Raw genomic sequence first — 19,332 nt, forward strand, 5'->3', positions numbered from 1 at the left:
CATTTATAATTTAACATTTCAGATCTTTCACATTCCCTATTAAGCAATTATTTTGATTACTTCATTATCTTTCTTTTTTTTCTCCTAGACTATTTAGGTTCTGTTTCTGCCTACCGCCAGCCAAGTGTAATTCCGACATTCTCTCTCACTCCCTTTATTAGCATGATTTGCATTAGCAAGGGATTCATTTTCATTCTGAAGACTGAAAACAATTTCATTATCTGATAAAAATCATCTTCTCATATGCTGTAAGAAGCAATTCTCCTCATTTATGGTCTCATTAGGCATTTCATCTACCCAATACATCTTCTCAATTCTTCCTCCTTCTGGAAGTAGTCATTCTGGTGGCTCAACTAACAGTATCTTGGACTAGGGACTCTCATTTTTGCCTTTCTTCCCTCTTTTGTTCTTTCTTTCCCTAAAGGAGTATCCGCCTTATCTCCTCTGTGAACCCTTGTTCATTCCCTCTCTCCCTAAATATTTGGTTCAGGCTTCTTTCTAACATCTATATTGTTGTACCATGAATTTCAAGTCTGCATTTCTGTTGTCCTTAATAGACTGTGAGCATCTTATGGGCTGGACCACAGCTCACAGATCTTTGTATTTTCAAACTCTGACAACATGTCTAGTGGATAGCAATGATAAAAAAAAAAAAATGTGTATCAGTCACAAACAACAATCACCATCAAGATCATCATCATCTTTAAAATGAGGAGTGGCTTTTTCTTAATACTATTTAAAATGCAAATAAGTGGTCTTTAGAATAGTTTTTGTTCATCGGTCCCAAACATTATGTTATCATTAAAACCAATATGCTTGCTTGCAAAAAATAAAAATAAAAAATGTGTATTGAATAAATGAAGAACTAAGTATGCAAGCAAAACACATTGTTATTTTGAAATTTTGTTCTTTTCAAAAGACAGATATGACTGAAGAAGCTAAAGCAACTTGATAAGGAAGTAGATCATTGGACATGCTGAAGAGACAGATCTGTAAGTAACAGGGAGGGAAGTAGTTAAACTGCCTCAGTGAGAGCTAAGACATCCTAATGGCTATAAGAGGCCAGTTGAGCAAGAGCAAAATCTCAAAGCAATATCTGGAGCCCTTGGATACATCATAACAGATCAGGTGGAGCAAGATCCAAGTCTGAACTGCAGCCTTCTGTGCAAGCAAGATATTGAATCATGTCTATTTCTTCTCCCCAAATCTCCAAAAGCTGACAGATATTGCTGAAAAATCCCTCAGTCTAAGGTCACAGTCTTGATTTATTTCTAAGTTTTATGCATCCCTTGAGGAGGAAAAAAAGAGCAATCAGAATACTTCCTTTTCACCATAAGTGTGCTAGAAATATAAATGGTCCCACAAGGGATCGACTCATGATTTTTCGACTTTACAATGGTGCAAAATCGATATGCATTCAGTAGAAACCATACTTTGAATTTTGATCTTTTCCCAGGCTAGTGATATATGGTATAGTAATCTCTGGTGATGCTGGACAGCTGCAGTGAGCCGCAGCTCCCAGTCAGCCACGCGATCATGAATGTCAACAGCTGATACACTTACAGCCATTCTGGACCCATAAAACATTCTAGTTTTCACTTTCATTATAGTATTCAATAAATTACAGGAGATATTCAACACTTTATTAGAAAATAGGATTTATATTAGATTACTTAGCCCAACTGCAGGCTAATGTAAGTGTTCTGAGCACAGTTAAGGTAGCCTAGGCTAAGCTCTGCTGTTCAGTAGGTTAGGTGTATTATATTCATTTTTTTACTTACGATACTCTCAATTTACAATGAGTTTATCAGGATGTAACTCCGTTGTAAGTAGAGGGATAGCTATTATAAGGATTGCTGAAGCATCATCCGATGGCATTGGGGTAATTCCATGGGAATGCATACACAGACACACACACCCCCACACCCACACGCACACACACACACCTACCCATCCACCCACACACACACTGTCACACTCTCCTTTCCCTGAGAGTCTTTTGGGACCAACTGGCACTCTGATGTAAATACTTTTTTTAATGTTTGTTTACTTATTATCTTTAATGTTTATTTATTTATTATCAGCTGTGCTGGGTCTTCACTGCTGTACAGGCTTTTCTCTAGTTGCGGTGAGGAGGGGCCACCCTCTAGTTGTGATGTACAAGCCTCCCATTGAGGTGACCTCTTTTGTGGAGCACAGGCTCTAGGGCGTGCAGGCCTCAGTAGCTACAGCACATGGGCTCAGTAGTTCAGCCCCTGAGCTCTAGAGCATAGCTCAGTGGTTGTGGTGCGCTGGCTTAGATGACCTGTGGCATATGGGCTCTTTTCAGATCAGGGATGGAACCATACCTCCTGCATTGGCAGGTGAATTCTTTACCACTGAGCTACCAGTGAACCCCTGATATAAACAATGTATAGCAGATATTTAAAGAGCAATTCAATGGATAAAGAAGATGTGTTATATGTACACAGTGGAATACTATTGTGTATTCAGTCACAAAAAAAATTAAATAATGCCATTTGCAGCAATATGGATGGACCTAGAGATGATCATACTAAGTGAAGTAAATCAGATAGAGTAAGACAAGTACCATATGGCATCACTTATATGTGGAACCTAAAAAACAATACAAATGAATTTATTTACAAAATAGAAACAGACTTACAAACATCAAAAACAAACTCTCTTTATTCTCTGTTCCTCTCTTTGTAGGGTGAATAATGACTTCAGACTGCCTGGGACTTTTTCCAGTTTAGAGAGTATCCTGATTTTTGCACTGAAAGTTCCACGTCCCATGAAAATATCTCAGTCCTGGGCAAACTGGAAAGATTGTTAACTCTATCTTTTTGTCTCAAGTTAAGTAGTTTTACCTACCTCTCTGGTGGCTTCCCTGGTGGCTTGGTGGTAAAGAATCCACCTGCCAATGCAGGAGATGCAAGAGATGTGGGTTTGATCCCTGAGTTGGGAAGATGCCCTGGAGGAGGAAATGGCAACCCACTCCGGAATTCTTGACTGGGAAATCCCACAGACAGAGGAGCCTGGTTGGCTACAGTCCATGGGTTTGCAAAAGAGTTGGACAAGACTTAATGACTAAATACCACCACGTCCCTTTCTGAAGCAGCAGAGCCAGCCCACACCCATGACTCACAGAAGCCACTTGTTCCAAGAGACATATCAAACATTTTCCAAATCAAGGCAACTCTCCCTATACCAGATGTTGAGAAAATAAACATTTATCAATTAGATACATACACACATAGGATTATATCATCTTAACGAATTGATGCTTTTATCATTTTGAAATGTTCTGTTTTGCCTCTGGCAGTAATCCATGCCTTGAAATATATCTTGATGTTAATAAAAGTCACACCAATTTTCTTACATTCAGTATTTGTGTGGTATACATTTCTCCATCCCTTTATTTTCTTCTGTGATACCTAATTTACTGTTAAGTTCATCCAATGAATTTTTAATTTTAAATATTTTAGTTTTCAGCCTAAGGATTTCTACTTTTAAAAAATTAGTTTCCATATCTTTCTTGATATTCCCATCTCATCAACCATTATATCAATCTTTCCCAGTAGATTTGTTTCTTGTATATCATAATTATTCTAAAGTCATTATCTGCTAATTCTAACATTTGGACTTTGTGGTTCTGTTTCATTGTTTTTTCCCTTGACTGTAGACTGTATTTTCCTGCTTCTCTGAATATACAGTAATTTTCTGTTGTATACTGTACACTGTGAGCAATATGTTATAGAGGATACATTATCTTCCTTTGGGATGTGTTGAGTTTTGTTCTAGTAGACTGTTGAAATACTAATGAATCACCTTGATCTTGGGGAGGCTTGACAGGATGGGCTCCTTGTTTTGCTCTTGGGCCTCAGTTGTAGTCCTTCCTCCTGCATCTTTATTTTTAACATGTAGCCCTCTTAGGATTTCAATGAAAAGCACAAAGAATTTAGTAAGTCCTTTGCTGGACTTGAATTCCAAACTTTGTCTCTCCAGCATCAAGCATTTGATGAAATCTCTGCTTAGAATCTTTAACCCAAGGGTCTGAGCACTTGAGCAACAATTCCTCTAACCCCAAGGTAGGAACCAGGCTGCATAATAGGAGGTGAGCTGTGGGAAAGCAAGTGAAGTTTTGTCTGCATTTGCAGCTGCTCCCCATCATTTGCATTACCACCCGAGCTCCACCTCCTGTCAGATCAGCAGTGACATAGAAGCACACACCTTACTGCTTCTAGGTTGCACTAGACATTGGCTTCAAGAGATCTGGGTTGCACATTCCTATGAATCCAAAGCCTGATGATCTGAGGTGGAGCTAAGGTGGTGATGCTAGTGCTGGGGAGCCATAGCCATTGTCTCCCATCAGCCCCAGATGGGACCAGTTAGTTGCAGGAAAACAAGCTCAGGGCTTCCACTGATTCTGCATTATAGTGAGTTGTGTAATTATTTCATTATATATATCACAATGCACCAACTGGAGAGGGAAATGCAACCCTCTGCATTATTCTTGCCTGGGAAATCCCATGGGCAGAGGAACCTGGTTAGGGGGGGCTACTGTTCATGGGGTCTCAAAAGAGTTGGAGACGACTGAGTGACTAAACAACAAAAATGTAACGATAATAGAAATAAAGGACACAATAAATGTAATAGACCTGAATCATCCCCAAACTTTTCCCACACCCCCACCCCACCATGTCCGGTCCATGGAAAAATCATCCTCTGGGAATCCGGTCCCTGGTGCCAAAAAGGTAGGGGACCACTGCTTTGACCTTTCCACTGGTGCTTTCCACTGGACTCCCTGAGGTCTCACTGTGAGCACCTGCAGTCTGGTAGTCAGCCAACAATTTGAGAGAATTTGTGCACAGACAGGGGGCGCTCCATCCTGCCTCCCTGTATTCTGAACATCCCCCCTTAATTCCAGAAATTCTGGCAATGCCACACTCTGACCTCTGAATCCTAATCCAGTCTGTCAGCCTCTTCCTGAGCTCCTTCCTCAACTACAATACAAAATGAGGCATGTCCTCAAGAAAAAAACTGTCCAGTGTGGCTCTCACCTAGTTGGTTTCCCTTATTGCAATAATCATGTATCCTCTAGTATCTGCATATTTCCAGTCATTCCCCAGGAGCTTCAGTTATTTTAATTCAGATCTTATAATTGTTCATGCTGATTTTTTTGAAAATTCAAAATTGTGATGAGCAGATGGTCATTCAATAAATGCTACTGTACTATTGTCAGAAATGAACTCCCCTTATTACTAGAAACACAAAATTCTGGTCTTTTTAGACAGAACTGAACTTTCCTGGAAGGTGTGTATAATAATATAAGAATGTGATAATGGTAATAAGAGATCACTGTTTTTGAGTATTCAGTATCTGCTAGACCAATGATTTTGGTGCTTTATCTGTCCCCAGTTGACAGACGAGCAAACAAGTTCAGAAAGTTTAAGAAACTTGCCCGAGTTCATAAGGATGGTAAATAGGGAAACCAAGACTTTAACTCACATGACCTGATATATTGGCTCTTTTAACAGTGAGGCTATGATGCTACTTAAGTGGTGCTGGTTGTTCCTTGATGGAGACATTTCAAAGGGGATTAAGCTTAGAGAATTCAACTGAATAACCTTTATAGTTCTTTTAAACCTATGAATCCACTAGTCTAAAAAAAATTATAACCCTCAATCAGCAAAAAATGTTAAGTTTTTATGCAAGAAATATTATGTCCCTTCAATCCAGAAAAAGCACATAAAATAAGAGTATTTGCATGTCTACCCAGCTATTGCAAAAGTCAATTCTCTTTTCTCTGTTTTAGAATTTGACTTACAGCACCTCATGTAGCACAATATACATTCAGAAAACGAAGATCATGGCATCTGGTCCCGTCACTTCATGGGAAATAGATGGGGAAACAGTGGAAACAGTGTCAGACTTTATTTTTTTGGGCTCTAAAATCACTGCAGATGGTGACTGCAGCCATGAAATTAAAAGACGCTTACTCCTTGGAAGAAAAGTTATGACCAACCTAGATAGCATATTGAAAAGCAGAGACATTACTTTGCCAACAAAGGTCTGTCTAGTCAAGGCTATGGTTTTTCCAGTTGTCATGTATGGATGTGAGAGTTGGACTGTGAAGAAAGCTGAGCGCCAAAGAATTGATGCTTTTGAACTGTGGTGTTGGAGAAGACTCTTGAAAGTCCCTTGGACTGCAAGGAGATCCAACCAGTCCATTGTAAAGGAGATCAGCCCTGGGTATTCTTTGGAAGGAATGATGCTAAAGGTGAAACTCCAGTACTTTGGCCACCTCATGCGAAGAGTTGATTCATTGGAAAAGACTCTGATGCTGGGAGGGATTGAGGGCAGGAGGAAAAGGGGACGACAGAGGATGAAATGGCTGGATGGCATCACTGACTCGATGGACGTGAGTCTGAGCAAACTCCGGGAGTTGGTGATGGACAGGGAGGCCTGGCGTGCTGCAATTCATAGGGTTGCAAGAGTCGGCCACGACTGAGTGATTGAACTGAACTGATGGCTGAAGTGCTGGTTGCATCCTGTGTTGATTCCAAATGTAATGTAAAGACTGATAAACCAACTTACTTCAAGTAATTCAGAGCATCAGTCTTTGAAGTTTTGAAAAATAGCCATTTGGGTGTTTTTCCATGCCACCCCAAATATATTCAGAAAATATTTTTAACCAGTGAAATTGCTCTAAGGGGAAAAAAAAAAACACATTGAAGTATTTTTCCTTGGACAAAAATGAAACTGTTCTTAAGATCAATAAAAATATCCCTTCCTTGACATCCATCCCTAGCTACATGCCTGCCAAATTGTTGTAAACTAATTAATCAGAAATGGATACGGTTTTGCAAAAATAAAATAAATGAAAAACGCTTGAAAAAGAAGTCTACGGTCCTTGAAATAATCCATGAAATGTGTTATATTTTACTGTTGGCTGCTGCTGAAGACATAGTTTATTTAGAGCATATTCTCATGAGGATCCTCAGCAAAAACTGTTTTCTGGAATTAGTACCAGGAACAGCAGCACTTCTTCAAAGTCCATGGTCTGCTTTCTCCTCATTACAAAGTTGATCTTGTAATGTGTTGTATTTACTTGCCAACATATGCTGCAGGAAAGCACACAGCTATCTTTGTGGCTGACTACTAGTAAGACTAAAGCTTGTAGCAGCATCTTTTTTCAAGAAATTAACACAACTTCTGGCTCCATCTTACTGTTCTCTTTTTATTTGTTTTCTTGGCCTCATGTTTCTTATCTTGTTTTAACAAATGCTTATTTGTAAGTCCCCTTAAATCCCTTTTTGAAAAAGTCTGAATAAAACTAAATGCTCTCAACTTGACTACCACAGTTTTAAAAATAAGAACTACCAAACAGTAAATGAAAACTGAGAGGCAAATAAAAACCTGACCAAAATATACAAGACATATAAAAAAGGTGAAAAGTCTTGATTGTGAAGAATATTGGAAGTCAACAAGAGAAAAATATGTGAACTTGCAAGTAAAAAACTGGGGAAAGGTCCAAAACAGATACAAGAAGAGAAAAAAATGCAATGGGCAGATAACAATGTGAAAAAAACCCAACCTCAGTTTTAGTCAAAGAAATGCAAGTCAAAACTTGATGAGAAACTCCCATAAACAATGGAAAAATAAATTGGTTTCCTTGGAATTGTCAACTTAAAAAAAATTGTACAATGTGAGAGTTGTGGGTCAAGTTTTATTTGGGAAAAAAATGAGGACAATAGAAAGCCTGGGATACAACACTTCAGATAGCTCTGAGAAACTGCTCCAAAGAGGTACTGGGGAGGTCAGTATACATGTGAATCTGGTGAAGAGGGAATACATGCAATCAAGCACATGTTTTTTTCCAGAAGGTTTCTGCTAGATACAAGAAGCAGATGTCACTATGAAGGATTTTAGTGCTTTTCTAGATATGAAGAGATACAAGAATTGGGCTCATAAAATCAGCTCCTGCAAATATCTAACTCTCTTCTCTAAAGACCTGTTCTGCAAGTTTTCCCCTAAGCAAAGAGTGCTTCATTTCTGCTTTCTACCCTGAAACTCTTTTCAGGGGGTTTTGAAAATCAGCAGCTGTAGCAGCACATGATTTAATCCTTATAGAGGTAGATGAAGTGAAACTGTTAATCGCTCAGTCACGTCTGACTCTTTGCAATCCCATGGACTGTAGCCCACCAGGCTCCTATGTCCAGGGGATTCTCCAGGCAAGAATACTGGAGTGGGTTGCCATTCCCTTCTCCAGGGAATCTTTCTGACCCAGGGGTCTAACCCAGGTCTCCTGAACTGCAGGCAGATTCTTTACTGGCTGAGCCACCTGGGAAGTCCTGTAGAGGTAGATGGCAAGTGCCAATTTGTAGTTGACAGAATTCACTTACCTTGTTCCCTGACCTCAAGGAGGGGAACAGACACGCAGATAAGCATGTATAGGATAGAGTGGCTGTGACAGAGTATATGTGTGTTTACAAGAAAACACCAGCGGGAAGCTAAAATACAGGCTCATGGTTGGAGAGATCCCAGAAGAATCTGGAAAGAAGAGCTGGGATCATTAGATGTGAGTTTTTGAAGGCAGGGACTGCCTAAGTGGCATTCCGCAAGTGCACAATCTCTGGCATACAGAAGGCACTTGATAAGTCTTTTTTTAGATAAAAAGAGTGAGAAGGGACATTTCTGCCGGGAAGCAAAGGCCCAGAAAAAAATCCATCAAATGAACAAATGGGTCCATGAATGAATGAGCTGTTTGTCAGGGACATACTAATGCATCTTTGAAAGAATTAAATGACCAGCCTCCAAAGGACAAAACTAACAGCCTCCAAAGGACTTTTTTCCCCTCCTATGGATCATTACCATACATCTTATTACTTGAAAGGAGAACTCCAAACAATTCAACAGTTCCTTTGGATTCACTTACATCCTGATTTTTCTAACTGCATTTCATCCCAACCACCAGGATTAAATACTCCCAACTCAGAAATATTCCCAGTCAAGACTCTGAAAAAGCCCATCTGAGCTAAACCTTAGGACACATGGATAGTTGCCATAAATCTCGATACTTTTCAGCTGAAGGTTTTTTTTTTCCTTGGTTATTAGGGAAGACAGATGTGCTATAGGAAAAACATTTAAAAGCTAACATTGGTTGTTTCTCAGTAGAGGATTTCTGAGTAACTTTTATTTTCCACTTTGTACATTTTGGTATTTTGCAAATCCTCTCCATCAGTTCTGAATCACTTTTATAATGACAAGAAGAGAAATCAGGTCAAGAAATGCCTGTGAATCTTGTTGGGGAGAATTAAATTAGAAAAGTTCTGGAATACTTATAAATCAACTGAGTTTTCACATTGTGGACAATTTAAAGGGAGGGTTCAGGGTGATTAGCCCTTGGGCAGAATATGGTTTTAGACATGTTCTTTCTAAGCTATTAAATACAAAATATATAAATGTTATCTTAAATATCAAATATTACCAAAGGCAATTTAATAGCAATTAATTTTGTGTCGTCTCAAAAGCTCCAGTTGAAAACGTCTTTGGTGTAATAAAATTCCTACACTTCTTAACCCAGCATTTTAAGTAATGAATTTAATTATGAAGAAAACTGCTGTCATTAAACCCTTCTTCTTAATCATGCCTGTGTTTATGACAAAAAAAAAATCTGTTGCCATGGAAATTTTAGTGTCAAAGTTGCAACTCATAAAGCTTTACAGAAGTATAAAGTAAAAATAGGAAATGATCTTTAGCAAGGAGAAACTTCTTCCTTAATATATTTTTAAAAACACTTAAATTATGGACAGCGGGTAGATTTTACAAGTGAACCTCATTTTGTATAACTAAGCAATCATGAAAAGTTTGGCATTTATCTCATTTTGGAAAATCAAATAAAGTATAATTAGGGAACTTATAAAAGATAAGAATTGCACTGGTAATCCACCTCAATTTAATTAAACATTTATTGAGGCTCTACTATCTTATAAAAATTAATATTTTCATGGACTGAGTTTTCTAAAAGTGGGCACTTATATAGCTTGACATTAGTTTTTAAATTATTTTTAGCTGTCATTAAAATCCCAAATAATGGAACTATATGTGAACAATGCAGTTATAGTTATATAATGAGACCAGAGTCATAACTTACATTTAAGAGTTATTTACTAATAGGTGAGCCCATAGTTATATTAAGCTTGCTGGCCAACAAGATGAGGAAGGTAAATGATGTGTTTCTTTTTAATTTATGAAATATATCATGTATGCAAAAAAGTAGAAACCAATATGACAACCACTCAGTTTAAGAAAGAAAATTTTGCAGGTAAAATCTCTGGGGAATTCTTACTTGGCCTCATTTTCTTCCTTCATCCAAGAGGGAACCACAAACTTGAATTTAGTATTGATCTTTACTTAACTTGACTTTAAAAAGTTTAGTATATAGCTATACATCCGCAAATACTATGTACTATGTCATTTTGCTTATTTTCAAATTTTTATTTAAATGGTATCTCCTATATATATTTTTATGTCACTTCATTTTTTTTCTCTTGCTCAACCTACTTTTTGAAGCATATCCAGATTGATATGTCTCTTTAATTAATTTACAGTTGCTCTGTAGTAGTCTATTATTCATTCATTTATGTGTTCTGTATGGGAGAAGGCAATGGCACCCCACTCCAGTACTCTTGCCTGGAAAATCCCATGGGCGGAGGAGCCTGGTAGGCTGCAGTCCATGGGGTCGCTAAGAGTCGGACCTGACTGAGCAACTTCACTTTCACTTTTCACTTTCATGCATTGGAGAAGGAAATGGCAACCCACTCCATTGTTCTTGCCTGGAGAATCCCAGGGACGGGGGAGCCTGGTGGGCTGCCGTCTATGGGGTCACACAGAGTTGGACACGACTGAAGCAACTTAGCAGCAGCAGCAGCATGTGTTCTGTATAATACTCTACTGTGTGATTACACTATTATTTATCCATTCTTCATATGAGGAATATTTGGCAGGTTTCCTTTTTTGTTTTGCTATTGTAATCTAGGCATCAGTGAACACTTTTACATGTTTCCTTGGGCATATGGGTGGGAGTTTCTTTCAGGGATATATCATGAGCATTTCAAATATGAGAAAATGAGAAGGTGGTTAAACAGTGGACTTCTGGATCCACTATTTTCTTCCCTAACTCCCAGTTAGTGGCTTGTCCAATTCTATGCACACATAGATAATATTTAAGTTTAGAATATTATTTTATTTTTCTATGGATTGAAGATGTCCATCTTATGTATATCTCACCCAAGTTTCCAGGCCTTGTGGACACCCTGTAGCTTAAAAGATGCATCACCCAATAATGACGTACACAGTCTCAAGCCAAATGAAGGCCAAAGGACTGTGGGGTGGGCTCACACTTATGACACCCTTGAGCTAAGGTCATAAGACCTCACTGTGAAATATAATGCAGAGCTATGTGCTCTTGGGCACTGTTAAGACCCATGTGATCAGGGCACCAGGAAGCACTTGAAGAGTTCTGGAAGCCCTATGCTCTGTCATCTGAGCTGCTCTGTCATCTGTATAACACTGTCCAGGAGGGGAAAGAAGGGCAAAGCAGACCAGAGGCTGAAGCCAAGTTTCTAGTACTCTCCAGAAATGTACCATTTTTCTCCCTCTGCAATGCAGTGAAAAAGAACAAGTCAACCGGGCTGGGGAATATGGAAAGTGCCTACATGTGTACTGAACCGAGACTACTGCATTTAAGGTTTTGAATAGCCAGCAGGTGGTCAATTTCTAAAGCAATCTCTTGGAGATTGATAGGGAGAAAGATATGGGGAGTGCTGGGGTTTTATTACCCATCACTTAGCTGCTGGCACTGGCTCCTCTTCTCTCCCTCCTTGCTTCCCTCCCCTGCTTTCTCCTTCTCTTCTTTCCATTTCACATTGTCTGCTGTCATTCTCTGTTATAATTAAATAGAAAACATTGCAGGTGCCTGCTATAAAGCATCTGTAGACACTGTATGTTACATGGGGGAAAAAAAGCAGCTGCAAATTGTGTAATTTGGTCTTTAAAGAAAAATCTGAAAGACATCTCTGGAAACAAACACATCTTTCATCCTAGTAGATTTTGAATTTTCTATTTGTTTGTACTTCAGCTAGTTCATCACATTTCCTCACTGCCTTACACAGAAAGTTAGAAGAAATGGGGAATTTCTGGAATGGTGGCTTAAAGTGGGGAAACTGTGATTGCAGGGTCGGTGCCATTTCAGACAGTATTTCTCAGTCAAAACAACACCCAAGAACGACAACATCTGTACATTACTAAATGTGGGGGAGAAAGTAAAAGATGTGCTGAAATATTATCAGTAATATTAGGAAGTGTACAGTATTAGTCACTCAATCATGTCTGATTCTTTGTGAACCCATGGACTGTAGTCCGCCATGCTCCTCTGCCCATGGAATTCTCCAGGCAAGAATACTGGAGGGGGTTGCCATTTCCTTCTTCAGGGGATCTTCCCAACCCAGGGATTGAACAAAGGTCTCCTGCATTGTAGACAATTCCTTACCTTTTGAGCCAGCTGGGAAGCCCAATAGTAGGAAGGCACCTACCTTTCTCAAAGGAAATCAATATACTGGCACAGATCACACTGGAGACACCTCATGACTTTTTTAGTTATTCATTCAGGTCTATGAGTGATTTTCAACTGTTTCCAGGGTGTTCTCCAATAGGTATTCCAGTTCTAGCTTGAGGTTCAGCTATGTCTTCCTCTCCCTTGATTTTCAAATTTTCCAAAGCAGTAGAGTAGGGAAAAGGGCTGGGGAAGCCAAGTCAGCAACAAAGAGTCCAAATTCTCCAGCCAGATCCTGACTCTATCTCTAAATGGGATCACTGGACAAGTTGCAGAACTGCTAATGTGCTTTTTCCCTCATTTGTGACCCAGAGTCAGTCATCCTACATGCATCATCATCCTAATTCTTGTTTTTGAGTACAAACAACCCAATCAAAAAGTGGGCAGGAAATCTAAAAAGATATTTCTCTAAAGTAGATATACAGATGGCCAAAGACATATGAAAAGATATTCAACATTGCTAAGTACTGGAGAAATACAAGTCAAAACTACAATGAGGTATTACCTCACACCAGTCAGAATGGCCAGCATCCAAAAGTCTACAAATAATAAATGCTGGAGAGGATGTGGAGAAAATACACTATTGGTGGGAATGTGAATTGGTACAGCCACTATAGAGAAGAGTATGGAAGTTCCTCAAAAAACTAAAATCAAGCAACCATATGATCCTGTAATCTCTCTCCTGGCCATGTATCTTGAGAAAAACATAATTTGAAAAGATACATGCACCCCAGTGTTCATAGCAGCACTATTTACAACAACCAAGACACAGAAACAACCTAAGTGTGCATCGACAGATGAATGGATAAAGATGTGGAGAAATATATATATACACACACACTGGAGTATTAGTGAACCATAAAAAATTAAATACTGACATTTGCAGGAACATGGATGGACCCAGCAATTATTATACTAAGTGAAATAAGACAAAGACAAATATCATATATTTCTTATATGTGGAATCTAAAAGACTATACAAATGAACTTAAATAAGACATAAATAGACTAACAGACATAGGAAAAACTATGGCTACCAAAAGGGAAAGTGGGCAGGGGTGATAAATTAGGAGTTAGGGATTAAAATATACATACTACTATATATAAAATACATAACCACCAGTGACTTATTCATATAGCACAGGGAACTCTATTCAATATCTTGTAAAAACCTATAATGCAAGAGAATGTAAAAAATTAATGTATATATGTGAGATATATATGTATGTTAATATATACATGTATATATACATGTATATATATACATGTATATATAACATATATATGTTAATATATACATGTGTGTGTGTGTGTCTGTGTGCATGTGTGTGAATTACTTTGCTGTATACCTGAAACTAACACAACATTGTAAGTCAACTATATTTCAATTTCCAATAAAAAATTAAAAAGAAAGGCCATTTTAACATGAACAGTAAGCAGAAAATCCATCTTCAAATAAAGAGTAGTTCATTGAACACATTTAACTTTAGAAAAAACATATTTATGTTTCCTTATTTTTCCATTTTACCATGAATATCCATGCATGAGCCCGTATGTAGGAAACACTTGTGTAAAGCATTCCCTGATATTAAACAAAGTGGGTCAGGATGCCCGATCCTCTTCCAGTTTGACAGGGAAATGACAAGTCCTAGCATGATGACTATTAATACTTCAGCTACTATCAAATCAACAAAATTAGAAATGAAATTGGAGAAATCACAACAGACAACACAGAAATACAAAGGATCATAAGAGACTACTATCAGCAACTATATGCCAATAAAATGGACAACTTGGAAAAAATGGACAAATTCTTAGAAAACTATAACTTTCCAAAACTGAACCAGGAAGAAATAGAAAATCTTAACAGACCCATAACAAGCACAGAAATCAAAACTGTAATCGGAAATCTTCCAACAAACAAAAGCCCAGGACCAGATGGCTTCACAGCTGAATTCTACCAAAAATTTAGAGAAGAGCTAACACCTATCCTACTCAAACTCTTCCAGAAAATTGCAGAGGAAGGTAAACTTCCAAACTCATTCTATGAGGCCACCATTACCCTAACACCAAAACCAGACAAAGATGCCACAAAAAAAGAAAACTACAGGCCAATATCACTGATGAATATAGGTGCGAAAATCCTTAACCAAATTCTAGCAAACAGAATCCAACAACATATTAAAAAGATCATACATCATGACCAAGTGGGCTTTACCCCAGGGACACAAGGATTCTTCAATATTTGCAAATCAATCAGTGTGATATACCACATTAACAAATTGAAAAATAAAAGCCATATATATGATTATCTCAATAGATGCAGAGAAAGCCTTGGACAAAATTCAACATCCATTTAAGATAAAAACCCTCCAAGAAAGCAGACATAGAAGGAAAATACCTCAACATAATAAAAGCCATATATGATAAACCCACAGCAAACATTATCCTCAATGGTCAAAAAGACAAGGATGCCCACTCTCACCACTACTATTCAACATAGTTTTGGAAGTTTTAGCCACAGCAATCAGAGCAGAAAAAAATAAAAGGAATCCAGACTGGAAAAGAAGAGGTAAAACTCTCACTGTTTGCAGATGACATTATCCTCTACATAGAAAACCCTAGACTCCACCAAAAAATTACTAGAGCTAATCAATGAATATAGTAAAGTTGCAGGATATAAAATTAACACACAGAAATCCCTTGCATTCATATACACTAACAATGAGAAAACAGAAAGAGAAATTAAGGAAACAATTCCATTCACAATTGCAATGAAAAGAATAAAATACTTAGGAATAAATCTACCTAAAGAAACAAAAGACCTATATATAGGAAACTATAAAACAAATCAAAGATGACACAAATAGATGGAGAAATATACGATGTTCATGGATTGGAAGAATCAATATAGTGAAAATGAGTATACTACCCAAAGCAATCTATAGATTCAATGGCAATCCCTATCAAGCTACCAACAGTATTTTTCACAGAACTAAAACAAATAATTTCACAATTTGTATGGAAATAAAAAAAAAAACAAAAACTCAAATAGCCAAAGTAATCTTGAGAAAGAAGAATGGAACTGGAGTAATCAACCTGCCTGACTTCAGGCTATACTACAAAGCAACAGTCATCAAGACAGTATGGTACTGGCATAAAGAGAGAAATACAGATCAATGGAACAAAATAGAAAGCCCAGAGATAAATCCACACATCTATGGACACTTTATCTTTGACAAAGGAGGCAAGAATATACAATGGAGAAAAGACAATCTCTTCAACAAGTGGTGCTGGGAAAACTGGTCAACCACTTGTAAAAGAATGAATCTAGAACACTTTCTAACACCATACACAAAAATAAACTCAAAATGGATTAAAGATCTAAACATAGGACCAGAAACTATAAAACTCCTAGAGGAAAACATAGGCAAAACACTCTCTGACGTAAATCATAGTAGGATCCTCTATGACCCTCCTCCCAGAGTAATGGAAATAAAAGCAAAAATAGACAAATGGGACCTAATTAAAATTAAAAGCTTTTGCACAATAAAGGAAACTATAAGCAAGGTGAAAAGACATCCTTCAGAATGGGAGAAAATAAGAGCAAGTGAAGCAACTGACAAAGAATTAATCTCAAAAATATATAAGCAACTCCTGCAGCTCAATTCCAGAAAAATAAGTGACCCAAATCAAAAAATGGACCAAAGAACTAAACAGACATTTCTCCAAAGAAGACATACAGATGGCTAACAAACACATGAAAAGATGCTCAACATCACTCATTATCAGAGAAATGCAAATCAAAACCACAATGAGGGACCATCTCACACGGGTCAGAATGGCTGCTATCAAAGTCTACAAACAATAACTGCTGGAGAGGGTGCAGAGAAAAAGGAACACTCTTACACTATTGGTGGGAATGCAAACTAGTACAGCCACTATGGAGAACGGTGTGGAGATTCCTTAAAAGAACTGGAAATAGAATTGCCTTATGACCCAGCAATCCCACTGCTGGGCATACATACTGAGGAAACCAGAATTGAAAGAGACACGTGTACCCCAATGTTCATCGCAGCACTGTTGATAATAGCCAGGACATGGAAGCAACCTAGATGTCCATCAGCAGATGAATGGATAAGAAAGCTGTGGTACATATACACAATGGAATATTACTGAGCTATTAAAAAGAATGCATTTTAATCAGTTCTAATGAGGTGGATGAAACTGGAGCCTATTATACAGAGTGAAGTAAGCCAGGAAGAAAAACACCAATACAGTATACTGATGCATATATACGGAATTTAGAAAGATGGTAACAATAACCCTATATATGAGACAGCAAAAGAGACACTGATGTATAGAACAGTCTTTTGGACTCTATGAGAGAGGGAGAGGGTGGGATGATTTTGGAGAATGGCATTGAAATATGTATAATATCATTTATGAAACGAGTCGCCGGTCCAGGTTTGATGCACAATACTGGCTGCTTGGGGCTGGTGCACTGGGACAACCCTGAGGGATGGTATGGGGAGGAAGGAGGGAGGAGGGTTCAGGATGGGGAACACATGTATACCTGTGGCGGATTCATTTTGATATATGGCAAAACCAATACAATATTGTAAAGTTAAAAAATAAAAGAAACTTTAAAAAAAAAAAGAAAGAAAAACACCAATACAGTATATTAACACATATATATGGAATTTAGAAAGATGGTAACGGTGACCCTGTATGCAAGACAGCAATAGAGACACAGATGTAAAAACAGACTTCTGGTCTGTGGGAGAAGGTAAGGGTGGGATGATTTGAGAGAATATCATTGAAACATGTATATTATCATATGTGAAACAGATCACCAGTCCAGGTTAGATGCATGAGACAGGGTGCTCAGGGCTGGTGCACTGGGATGACCCTGAGGGATGGGATTGAGGAGGGAGGTGGGAGGGAGGGTCAGGATGGGGAACACATGTACACCCATGGCTGATTCATGTGAATGTATGGTGAAAACCACCACAATATTGTAAAGTAATTAGCCTCCAATTAAAATAAATTTTTAAAAATTGGGTAAAGAATTGGGAGGACAATATTACAAAATATGATAAAATTTAAAAAATAATCCCATTCCTAGACACGTTTCTTAATCCATAATTCAAAGGAAATATACACTGATCATTAAGATAAGTGTATCCCCATGATTTGTAATAATAATATTAAACCAAAAAAAAAATACTTCAGCTACTGAAGAACCTTTTAATCATATCACTTAATTTAATCCTCACAGCCATTCTATTAATATTCCCATTTTATATATAAGGAAAGGAAGTCTTAAAGAATGTATTACTTTCTCAAAGTAGCAAAACTAGCAAGTGGTAAAGTTACTATTCAAATTCATGTCTATATAGCTCCATAGTTCATGTCCTAAAACTTTATGCAATGCTATCTCTCAGAAGTATAAAATATGAAAAGTCTAATTCACTGTAGATTTCTTCTCAAGCCATACCTACAAACTTCTAAAGTTGACTGATTACTTTGAGTTGACTTGAGGTATATTAAGAGATTCTTAACCTCGGCACAGATAATTTATGCCAGATAATTATTGGTTGTGGGGGGCTCTTCTGGACATTGCGGACCATTTCACAACATCCCTGGCTTCTAGCCACTAGATGCTGGTAGTACTCTCTCTGAGTTCCTGCATGTTCTCTCAGTTGTATCTGACTCTTTGCAACCCCATGGACTGCAGCACACCAGGCTCCTCTGTTCATGGAATTCTCAAGGCAAGGAATACTGGAGTGGGTTGCCATTTCCTTTTCCAGGGGACCTTCCTGACTCTCGGATATAACTAGTGTTTCCTGTGTCTCCTGCCATGGCAGATGGATTCTTTACCACTTGGGAAGCCCACTCTATTTGGAGTTATAGTAATAATAATAACAAAATATCTTTGGACACTGCCAAATGCTACCTGAGAGGCAAAACTGCCCCTGGTCAAGAACCCACTGGCTTAATTTCAGTCTTGCTGTATGGGTGCATCCAAAGACAACCTCAACATTATACAAAAGTAGGAATAGTTGCACTGTGAACAAACATATTTTCCACGACTGGCTCTGTAAGACAGTTTTTAATAAGCAACAGCTTTACTTTTTAATTCAAATATCGTTGAAAACATTACTCATAACTATGATTTTTAGATAAATTTAGCTTGTATTAAAAAAAGCAATTTTATTTTGCTTAGTGTAAGAGGATAGCTCTGAAAGTTTATTACAAACCAAGTAAAGAAATAACAATCGCTTTATAAGGCTAACATACAAAGGATGTTCAGGGAATAATTGACACCACCCAGTTGAAAAGGCTTCCTCCCGATATGATACAGCCACTAGCAAGATCAAAAAGTCTCTCCAGACTGAATATAGATGGCAGCGAGACATCAAATGGGACCTGAGAAAAAGCATAAAAGCGTTCATGAAATGCATTGTTTCAAACTGTTGACTGAAGTAACAGTCGCAAAACACATAAACACCAATTCTAGGTAATGATCTTATGTGAAATATTCTTAACTCTTGCCTAAGATAAGACACAAAATTTCACATCTCTTCTTTGCTAAAATGTCCTATATATCATTTTCTATCCTAATAAGACTCATATCTATGAATATATAAAAGTGTCATACAGATTCATGTCTGTAAGTCTACAAAAATGAGACTATAGAATGGTAGACA

At 37.8% G+C, this 19,332-nt stretch overlaps 2 protein-coding genes across 3 annotated transcripts in view; both read right to left on the minus strand.

The window, feature by feature from the left end:
* Positions 1-19,332, minus strand: part of NEDD1 (NEDD1 gamma-tubulin ring complex targeting factor) — a 296,141-nt gene that overhangs the window by 74,881 nt on the left and 201,928 nt on the right. The gene's annotated exons all lie outside the window — the stretch shown is intronic.
* Positions 18,741-19,332, minus strand: part of CFAP54 (cilia and flagella associated protein 54) — a 309,026-nt gene continuing 308,434 nt past the window's right edge. For both annotated transcript variants that reach the window (XM_055576675.1, XM_055576666.1), the window contains one exon: positions 18,741-19,051. In XM_055576675.1, the coding sequence (XP_055432650.1) occupies positions 18,932-19,051 (120 nt within the window). In that variant the 3' untranslated portion in view covers positions 18,741-18,931. The remainder of the gene's footprint in view (positions 19,052-19,332) is intronic.

Source organism: Bubalus kerabau, chromosome 1, assembly GCF_029407905.1.
Source record: "Bubalus kerabau isolate K-KA32 ecotype Philippines breed swamp buffalo chromosome 1, PCC_UOA_SB_1v2, whole genome shotgun sequence".
Lineage (NCBI taxonomy): Eukaryota > Metazoa > Chordata > Mammalia > Artiodactyla > Bovidae > Bubalus > Bubalus kerabau.